General features: G+C 33.8%; 1 protein-coding gene across 1 annotated transcript; it reads left to right on the top strand.

Moving 5' to 3' along the window:
• Positions 1-11,077: 11,077 nt before the first annotated feature.
• On the top strand, positions 11,078-11,599 carry HELRODRAFT_137390 (hypothetical protein; the record flags this gene model as incomplete). The annotated part of the gene is made up of 2 exons (XM_009015445.1): positions 11,078-11,212; positions 11,558-11,599. Coding segments are annotated over 2 exons (177 nt in total), but the record flags the coding sequence as incomplete, so codon positions are not given.
• Positions 11,600-11,906: the final 307 nt, after the last annotated feature.

The raw sequence follows: 11,906 nt of genomic DNA, 5'->3' as shown, positions 1-11,906 counted from the left end.
TTCGCTTACATGCATGCATTCATTCATTCATCCATCTATTCATTCGTTTATCCATAGAAACATGAAACATCCACGTACACACCCACCTACATGAAAAGGTGCGTACACCACACACGTGCGTGCATTCCATGCCCACCAACGTGTATGCACGTACGTACATGTGCAATCTACAGACAGGAAGATCAAAATATGGATAACAAAGATGATTAAAGCTACGTCCAGCACGTGATGGCCAAACTTAACATAAACAAAATATGAATGAATGAATGAACGAACGAACAAACAAACGAACGAACGAACGAACGAACGAACGAATGAATGAATGAAAAAAAAACAAAATATAAACAAGACAAGAATGAATGAATGAATGAAACATAAACAAAATTATATTGTATTGTTTGTTTGTTTGTTTGTGCCTGTCTGTGTATAAAATTATGGAGTATTCACATACGCAATACATATTGAAATGCATAATTGCATTTGTGCGTATGCGAATGATTGTATATGAAGGTATGTCCATAACTGTGTGAGTATATGTTAGTTTGTGGGTATAAATGTGTGTGTGTGTCAGCGTATAAGTGTGTGTGTGTGTGTGTGTGCGTGTGTGTGTGAAGCGCTTAACATGTTCTCGTTTTCATCCGGAATTTCTTTTCAAAAGCATCACAAAGATGATTAATTTAATTCAACACGCATTACTCTGCATCAAAAAAGAAAAATGCTTTGCACTGAGAAAGTTTCAAACATTTCAGCGTCAGTTTAAGAGTGTGTGTTGTATGTAGGTGAAAGCATGTATATGTATGTGTGTGTGTGTGTACGCATATACGTTTACATGTTTAGCGTGTACTCATCTGTACTTATTCCATCTTTAGTGTATGTTTCACGTGCGTGTATATGTAAATATGAATGTGTATTTAGGTATCTATAGATATCTGTGTATATATTTTCATTCATAGGAATGTATGTATTTGTTTATTTGTGTGTGTGTGTGTGTGCTAGTGTAAGTGTATGTGTTTGTGTGTAAGCCTATATGATAGGTTATGAAGCGTATATACAACTATATTTTTAAGTATGCTAGTGTTTGTTTATAAGGAGTTGGATTGTATTGTATAAATATTGGATAACTGTTTCCGACTTTGCCTTGTGTTATGTATGTATAACAATGTGCACGTAAATATGTTTGTGATGGTGTTGTACGAGCGTATAATTACTAACATAATAGTTCTACGTATATGCCCTGCAAACGCATCATAAATACGTGTTCTCTGCGTATAATGGTTTGTATTGTTAATACGTATAAACTATAGCGTATGTAACGTACATGAGTTTGTACGTTTAGAAATTGACGTGCGTATATGTAGATGTGTATGGATGGTTGTGAAAGAATTTCCGCTGGTTGCACGTACACCCACATACACTCACACAAACACACGCACACACAAAAACACACGAACACAAACATACGCACACACAAACTCATACATATATATATATATATGCATATATAGATATATATAGAGATATACATATATATATATATATATATATATATATATTTATATAAAGTGTCAATTAATAAATTGATTTTGGTTGGCTCTTTGTTCTTTGGTAAACATTGAAATTTGAACGCTTAACACGAGATAGTTGTTTGTTTTTCAACTTTCGAAGATGATGATGATGATAATGAAGACGATGGTGATGATGATGATGATGATGATGATGATGAGGATGATGATGACGAGGAAAATGATTATGATGACAACGACGATAATGAGATAATGATGATGATGATGATGTTCAGTATTAGTAATGACGATTGAGCGAATGCCAAGTTAAGAGCAGCTGGAATGATGAGTAATACAAATATAAAAGATTGTACATAAGATGGGTGGATGGATGAGTGAATGAAAGAATGAGTGAATGAATGAATGAATGAAAGATTAATTAAATGGATGAGTAAATAAATAAAGGAATAGTACTAATAATAATAAGAAAGCTGAGAACATTGTGATGAAGAGGATGATGAAGTCACAGAGTAATGCCAAAAAATTCTAAAATAATATCAAAAAAACGAAATAACAAATATAACAAATTTTTGTTTATAAAAATGCGGAAAATAACACAGAAATAATACAACAACAATACACCAACAATACACCAACAACACAAGCGAGCAACCTATGTTGACGGTATTCATCCAGGTTGACTTGTTGTCATAGTGAGGTTGACGTGGTGTTGGTACTGATGGCAGGAGTTTCACAGAAATGACGTCATCATAACAACGGTTGACGCGTCAAGTTTTTGTTGTTGTGTGAACTCGAATGAAAATTCAGATTGCAAAATTTAGCTGTCGTTGCATGAGATGTCGTCGATGTTGTTGTGGATCCAGATTTAGTTAGTTCTTACGTCTGTTAATATCACAATATGCTGGTTTGTTCGTGTCTAGAGTTTAACTTTTGATTTTATTTTAATCGGTAAATTTAATCTTAAAATAACAATCTTTTATTATCAAAATGATGCAATGTTGATTTATATTTTTGAATAAAAATGTTAAAATTCAACGAATACAAGAGTTATTTATCCTGGCCTTGTCTTATTGCAATACATCAGCATTAATTCAACCAGTGATTGTAAAATAATTTCAGAGAAATTAATTCTAAAAAAACCATCAACAAAAATCGGCAACGGAGCCGAAAAGTAAATCCTAAAAAAGCTTACCTACCGATCTCGAACCGATCTAAACCGAATATCCCGCTACCGAGAAAAATCGAAAAATGCTCGCAAATCGGTATGTATGACTAAGTTACCAATACGATAGAGTAGATGTATATATAGATGTATGTGTGTAAGTGTGTGATGTATGTATGTATGTACGTACGTACGTATGTATGTATTTTTGTATGTATGTATGTATGTATGTAAAAGTGTTTGTATGTATGTATAAGTGTTTTTGTATTAAGTGTTATATATATGTTATGTATATATATACATATATATATATATATATATATATATATATATATATATATATACATATATATATACATTTTTATATATGCCATTGGATGAGCATTATCTGGTACTTTTTATACATGCTTGTTCGTGTATGTGTGTATAACATACATATATACATATATATATATATACATATATATATATATATTATAATACACTCAGTTGCATATATATGAATATATATAGTGTATAGCATATTGTACATGTACAGATGTAATTGTATGCATCCGTGTACAAGTTTTAAGCAAAGAGCAGTGTACATGTACACATGAAGACATTAAGAAATTACTCATAATACTCCTTTATTCGTCTGGTGGTGGCTGTGTGTAGGAGAGTCGTTTGTTGTGCTGTTTGTTTGTTGTTGTTGATGTTGATGATGATGTTTGTTTTTTGTTGATGTTGTTTGTTTTGTTGATGTTGCTGTTGTTGATTTTGTTGTTGCTGTTGTTGTTGTTGTTGTTGTTGATATTTTTGCTTCTATGTTGTTGTTGCATTTGTTGCTAGGGATGTATAGATAATAAAAACGTTTGGTTGTGGTTTATTTACACGATGGTTTACGATTATGTATTCTTAATTCTCCTTGCATTAGAAGGTTTTAAGACATTGTTGTTTGATGGTTTGTTTGAACGTCTTAATCGTTGCATATTTTCTACAAAGTTGTATTTGTTTGTGCCATCTCATTTTGTCCATTCATGTATGAACAATGATTATACATAAATAATAGGTATGCATTCTCGATTTTTTAAACTTTAACCAGAATAATAGATAAAATTCATGAGTTTGCACCTGCATGTTTGAGCTAAACTGAAAAAATCTATGAATATTTAAATTTTTTCGAACGCCTAACCAACAAACCTCCTTTCTTTATTTTGTTTGCGTTTAAGTGACCGACCAGCCATCGCGTTTCAAAGACTCCTTTCAATTCAACTCCTCTGTGAAATTTTTTTTTACGAAAATTTAAACGAAACTGAGCAAAGATAAAATCTATCATCATCATCATCATCATTGTTATTATCATCATCATAGTTACAAACATCATCTTTGCCGTCATTATCATACCTTCAATCGTTATTATCATCACCATCATCACTGCAAACATCATCATCGTCGTCATCGTCGTCATCGTCTTTCTTACAAACATCATCGTCGTCATCATCATATCATTCCGTATTATCCTATCCTAGAATCATCTTCAACAACTACAACATCCTAATTAGTCATTAGCTCTGTAACGTTCATCATTAGCATCGAAACTCCAAACACCATCCCCTCATTCAGCACAATTATTTCATGAAAACAAACAAAATAAGATCACCATCATCATCATCATAAACATCATCATCACCATCATCCTAATAACCATCTCAGCTGGTATTGACCAATAAAGCAAAAAGAATGATGAAATCCGTCATAATCATCATCATCATTGTCGTCGTCATCATCATCATCATCATCATGCCCATCACTACAACAACAACAGCTACGCTCATCTATTTTTAGCAGCCCAAATATCACACACACACACGTGTCCACACCAGCACATATGCACAAAAACGCGCCGTACACGAATCCAAATGCACATACACGCACATACAAATGTATACATACATACATGTTTACACTTATATAGTGTACTGTACATACAGACTAGACACTTGTATATGTGTGCACTAATGTACGTACAGACAATATGCACACTTATACATATTCCGGAAAATGTATGCATATACTTATAATATACGTATCATACATTTATACAATAACAAAACGTACACACAAACAAATATACATGCTTGCACCACATACACAGACACGTGCACACAGGCACACAAACAAACACGTTTTTTTTAACTTTTGACATAAACAGACAAACACAGAAATTGCTTTTCATATTAACTAGTTTAATTGCTCGTATGTTTATAATGTGTACCGAATCACTGATCTAGTACTGCAAAAAAATTATAAAGAGAATGAATGAATGAAGGAATGCGTGTATAAATGAATGAATGAACGAATGAGTGAATGGATGAATGGACATTAAAAGTATGACAGATAAAAAGAACAAAAGAACCAATGGATGAACAAATATCCGGATGGAGAGATAAAAGGAGAAAATCATTTCTTTCAACCATCAAGTACAACAACAAAGCTTTCTCAGTTGTGTGTGTGTGTGTGTGTGTCTGTGCGAGTGTGTGTCTGTGTGTGTGTGTCTGTGTGAGTATGCTTGTGTATATGTGCGTTCCATTTTATTTTTATATTCAAATACATTTTTAAACTAAAAAATATGCTTCAATGATGTTGTCTTAATAAGACTTAATCCAAACGAAGTTTAAAATTTAGAAACTGTGTGTAAATAAGTGTGTGTGTGTGTGGGTGTGTGTGTGTGTGTGTGTGTGTGGGTGTGTGGGTGGGTGTGAGTGTGTATGAGTGCGTGTGTGTTTTCAATTTGACGTGTGAGCTGTTGTTTTCTGCACTAATAAGATATTTTTTATAAGTCGGAGTCTTGTGTGTGTGTAGTGTATATTTTTAAGAGATGTTTCACACCTCACTTGGAGATCTTATTATTTTTTTATGCCTGTATGGTACAGAGTATTTCTTAATTTTTGGGTACCAAGATTTTTTATGCAATCAATCGAGCGTTGGTTGCTTTTTTTATATCTGTGGGTATTTTCTGGGTATTATCAATCGGTAAATGGTACTATTCCACAAATGACTGATATACATTGTATATTTTTACCTTTGTATGTTGTAATATATTGTAATGTATGTAACATAAATTATTGCATATTGTAACTTTTCAAAACTGTTGCTGTAATACTATTTTCTTCTTCTTCTTCGTCCTCCCTCATTTGCTCACTGAACTCACAAATGCATCATAATGAAAGGTGGGATGAGACTGAACACAACATGAAAGCAGACAACACAAAACGTCTAATGAAGTTGCACTTGAAGATGACGGAGATGGCGAAAAGAATGAAGAAGACTACGATAAAAGTGGTACCGGTGCTGTTACTACTGCTGCTGTTGCTGCTGCTACTACTACTACTACTACTACTACTATATTACTACTGCCGCTGCCAGGAGTAGCGCTTCTGCTACTGCTAATACCATTAAGGTTGTTTGCTACTGAATGATATAAATTTAAATAAAGACATGAAGATAATTACAAAGGCAAACAAAAATAAATTTGTGTTTTGTTTCACTGAGTGAAACAACCCACATCACCAATTGAATTAATCAACCGATCGATAGATGGAATGGGCAAAATGATTTATTAACTTAACCTGACAGAGTTTGCTAATTTTTGAAATGTTGTATTGGTCCAGATGGGAAAAAGATGAACTAAGTTTTTGTGTGCATCACTGGCTTGGTTTAAATGCAAGTAAGCTATGGATGGATCATATGCACTGTGTTGCAGTTTTTGTATTTGGTTTGGTTTTATATAATCTGGCTTGTTCTATGTCTTTAATAATAATTTAAATTGCCATCAATCAAAAAATATCATCATGTATGTGCATATGTGAATGTTTTGATCTAACAATAAATTATCCGATCAATTTTCACAGTTGGAAAAACTTTTGGCACAATTCTGCCTTTACACTTAATATGGGTAGGCTGAAGCATCAATTTATTTTGTTTATAATGTTTTTTGTCTGTCTTTTTCTTTTAATTTATCGAATAATTTATTTACTTTAAAACTGTTAAAACTACACTGAAAAAAAATTCAATTGAAAAATGTTGAACATTAGTCGCTAGGTGCTTAAAATATATAATTCTTTCCGTTCTTTTAAAAGTGCAAGCATATCACTGCAACAGCTAAACAGACACCTTAATCATCTATTGAGGAGTAACAAAAAACAATATTTTAGTTTTATGGGGATCTAGCTGAAGGAAGTTTTGCAAATGCCAATCATTTAAGGGTTTACTATACGCAATTAGAAATGTCAAGCTATTCTTGGATGATTTATTTTCTTCTTCTTCTTTCTCGTGCTCTATCCTTTCAGGACATTGGCGACCATCGACCAGCACAAAATTTAAACATTTTGCAGTAGTTAAAATGTGGTGAAATTCAACAAGTGACACAAGGACTTTACGAATGTTATTCGTTGTTGACCGCGATCTCTTCTCCCTGCAATCTTTCCAGTAGTTGTTAGATTTTCCATTCTTTCCTTCTGCGTGATGTGACCAAAAAACTTTAACTGCCCCCGTCGGATTATTTATAGTAATTTCCTCTTTTCATAACCGGACTGTTTTAATACATCCTCATTGAAGGTGTGAGAGGTTCTAATTTTCAATTTTCTATTTATAAACTTAGTTAAATGAAAATTAACTAATTTTCATGATGCTCTTCAAAAACCACACCTCAGCAGCATTAATCCGTACCGAACACACTATTTTTATACAACAGATAAGTCATACAAGCACACACAAGTATACGAAAAAAGTACATAAAAACACACAAACTTTAAACAAACACACACACACACATATATATACACACTCCCCTACATACAAAGCGCTCAGTTGGAACCAATAAATTGCATTTCACCAATAAATTGACCCCAACTTTGACCCCAAATTGAAGAGCTAACAGACCCATCATCGTGCATGTGCTAGTTTAACTGAAGTGGTTACAATCATCATATGTCATCAGCTTGCCCACGCTTGTCAAATTTAATGGTCGTTAATAATGTCATCATCGTCGTCATTGTCATCATCATCGTCTTTACTATCATCGCCATCACCATCATCATCGAATTAATGATGATCTTGTAATCTTAATTTGATAGTTGTAGTAGTAGCAGCAGAAGCAACAGTAGTAGTAGCAGTAGTAATAATAGTAATGCTATTATTTCATCGATTTCTTTATCACTTTTACTCATCTTCATGCCAGAATCGTCGTTATCACATTCTCATATCATGTCACCATCATAATAGTTATGGCCAGTTTTTACATTATTTTTGCCCTGTCACAGCATCTACATTTGCCACCTATTTTCTAATTTAACTTATTTTTGTTTTATTTTATTCTTTTATTAAGTTTGTTGGCTGACTTAAACTAAAAATGAAAAAAATTCATGTAATTTTTCTTTTATTTTGTCGTTAACTGAATGCCATCCGTCACTTATATCTTTATCTCTAATACAATCGCCATTTTACTGAAATCGCTTTTAATTATCCGATCAAAAAACCCTTTTTTTTAATTAAATTTGTATCTGTCATCATTATTTTTGTTATAATTTTTGTTATCTTTGTTTTTTATTATCAAATTATTTGTCCTTCAAAAAAACATTTCAGCTGTTATCATCTCCACCACCATCACAATTGATGCTATTATCAACATTAGCTTGATTATCACTTCCATTGTCTCCATTTGTTGAAAATCATCATCGTCGCGACACGTCATGTCAGCAGTTATTTCCATCGTTGCATCTGATGCTATCACAAAACGAACGACGATGAGAAACTCAAAAAGGCTATTTATTTATTTAATATCTATGAAGATGCTGTGTATGTGTGTGTGTGTGTGTGTGTGTGTGTGTGTGTGTGTGTGTGTGTGTATGGTGATGATAACACTTGTGTTAAGTATCAAAGATAGATACACTTCACTCGTACGTTTTGTATAACACACATATGTACACACATTTACATATGCATGTGTGTGTGTGTTTGTGTATGGACGTGTATACATTGAACAAACATTCTTTTTTCAAATCCACTGAAGTAATTTGTAGAAACTTTTTGCTTGGCTTTATCAACATGTACCCCAGAGAGACTCAACTATGATCATTAAATACACACACATACTCACGCACATACATATATGCAAACAAACGAAAAAACTAAATTTTTTTATTTTAAAAATTTTAAAAATTAAAAATTTAGTTTTGCGGGCGGTTGTTTAAAAAAGCACTTGAATCCGCATCCGCTGCAAACCGCTAAGTCCGCAGAGTTTTGAGAATTTTTTATCCGCGGTTTGAAACCGTATCGCAGTTATCCGCTTGGGGCTCTAGTCACTACTACGACAAGCAAGCAAACGAACAATTAGGAGAAGGAACTAACGAACGAACGAACGAACGAACAAACAAACAAGGAAAAAAACAAGCAAGCAATCGAACGGACAAACAAACAAAAAATTGAACTGACAAACAAACAAGCAAACAAACAAACAAACGAGCAGACAGACAAGCAAACAAGCAAACACACAAACAAGCAGTCATTCAAGAAAACAAGCAAAACATTAAGAAATGAGATGCAGGACAGCAGACATGATAGAAAGAAAGAGGAGTGCACTCTGATAATTGCAGCAAATTCGAACGTCCATCTAGTCTGACACCTCACTCGACCAATCAATTCAACCAATTAGCAACACGTGATCTTTCCATGATTTTCTCCTCTTTTTATTTTTAATCACATGTGCTCATACACACGTACACACACGTACAAGCAAACATTCAAACTCACGCATACATTATTTTCGTACAGCTCAAAAAAACTTGCGTCGTCTAGTTAAATAGAATAATTCATTAAAATAAAAAGTGGACTCACAAAAAAAAGGTTACTTACCATACACATCTACACGCGCATAAAAACATTACACACACCACACACGCACGCACATAAAAACATTACACACACACCACACACACACCACACACACACACACGCACACACATTCACGCGCACCAATAGAACTTTCGCTTAACAGCTGTCCATCTCAAAAATGGTCTCTGATTGGCTGAGACGTTTCAATGTATATATCTTAAGATAAGTGTGAACAATGAAGTTATGCAGATGAGGTGATAAGAATGATGACAAGACAGTCATTGCGACTCGATGACTTACCTGATCTGACTACAAACAATGGTCATATGTTACCTAAACTTAGTTGTAAATAATTCATTTGGTACTGACTGATTCAGTATTTAAATTATTAATATCTGTAAAGCTGCTATAAAGCAAAAAGATTTCAATTATGCTGATGACATAGCAGTAATTTTAGATCAGTAAACTTTAATAATTAAACATATTGTTAAAAAAATTTTTCTGTCTCAATAAAAATAAATAATTAGAATAATTATTTCCCAATATCAAATACAGCTCTGATTTTAAGTCACCTATAAAAATGTTTAGAAATTTTGAAGCGGTTGGCACTGGTGGAAATATGAATAATAGCACTGACGATTGTGGAATCAATGATGCTGCTTATAACGGTAATTCTGGAAATAATAATAACAATAATAATAACAATAATGATGATAATAATGACCATGATGATGACAACACTAACGATGATGAAGTTAACGAGGAAAAAGTTTGCCACCATGGGAACTACAGTCTTCCGAATTATTGCAAATCCATTACTTATATCGGTTGGAAATAATTTAACTAGCATTTCAGACGATGAAGTTATGCGGCGAGAGAGATGATGATGTTTGTGATAATAATTTAATGAACAGGTGGTGTTTGTGATGATAAAAATGACAATGACGTCATCATTTGTATTATTTTATTTTTATTATTCCTTATTTTTATTATTAAATTAAATAATGTTGATAAAAATTTTTTTTGTGTTTGGAAAAATGACTGAATAAAAATGGATGTAAACCAGGGGGGGGGCAAACTTTTTGCTGTGAGAGACGCATTGAAGACTATTTTATCTTTGAAGGGCCGCATATGTACTTAAATAGCAATACTATTTTGAATTCCGGGGGAGGGGGTGAATATTTTTAAGATTTGTGGCTCCCTTTTTTGGTCATAATGTCTGGCTGACGACCTATTTTTTGGTAAACAAGGCCTCGCGGGTCGCATAAAATAGTAGTTTCCCCATCCCAGATGTAAATGATAATAAAATAATACCTGCTGATGCAGAAAAAAACAAAAACAAAATACATACCTACAAACAGGTATGTGTGTATGTATGTATGTGTATGTATTTGCGTATATATGTGTGTGTGCGCGTGAGTGTGTAACTGTATGTGGGTTTAGTCCACTACAAACATCACCAACAGACAATAATGGAAGCACCAGACAGTTGATAGTGCCACGCGATTTGGATGTGGACCGACCGAAACGGGACCGAACCGTCTTTAACAAATTTCAACTGCAACAATTGGAGAGGGCCTTCAAAAATGGGCCTTACCTGGAAAAAGTTGGAAGAGAGGAATTGGCGGGAAAGTTGGGGTTGACTGAGACACAGGTATTTGTCATTCTGTTGTGTTGTGTGGTGTTGGGTTGTGTGGTGTTGTCTGGTGTTGGGTTGTGTTGTGTGGTGTTGGGTTGTGTTGTGTGGTGTTGTGTGGTGTTGGGTTGTGTTGTGTGGTGTTGTGTGGTGTTGTCTGGTGTTGGGTTGTGTTGTGATGTGTTGTGTTGTATGTTGTTGTGCATTGTTAGTTGCAGCTGATTAAAATGAATTGTTACCTCTTACGACCTTGGCGCTCAACCTGCTAAACATTTTTTCAGTTTTTAAAAGTTACCTACTCGTTTATATTTCCACAACTAAAAGCTTATTAAAACCACACAACTACAAAACTTACAAATGAAGGTTAAAGTCTGGTTTCAGAACAGACGAACAAAAAATAAACGAAATGCAAGCTTTTATAATGGCGACAGTAGCAGCAGCAGTAACTTTAGTGTCTGCACTACACTCAGTAGTAGTGCAGGTTCTATGTGCACACAGAAATTTTACCCAGCCGATCATCATCTACTTTATTTGCAACAATTTCGAGATCAACAACTTACTAACAACAACAACAACACTGAAAACAACTCCAAAATAAACGTCTACATCAATGGTAGCTGCAGTAGCAGCAGCAACTACAACAACCACAGCAGCAACCCAAATAATTTATCTTTCAACAATAGCTTTAATACCAGCAGTTACAACATCTTTC

This window comes from Helobdella robusta (genome assembly GCF_000326865.2).
Source record: "Helobdella robusta unplaced genomic scaffold HELROscaffold_16, whole genome shotgun sequence".
Classification (NCBI taxonomy): Eukaryota; Metazoa; Annelida; class Clitellata; order Rhynchobdellida; family Glossiphoniidae; genus Helobdella; species Helobdella robusta.
Note: the sequence above shows the minus strand (reverse complement) of the source record. Positions and strands in the feature narration are given on the sequence as shown.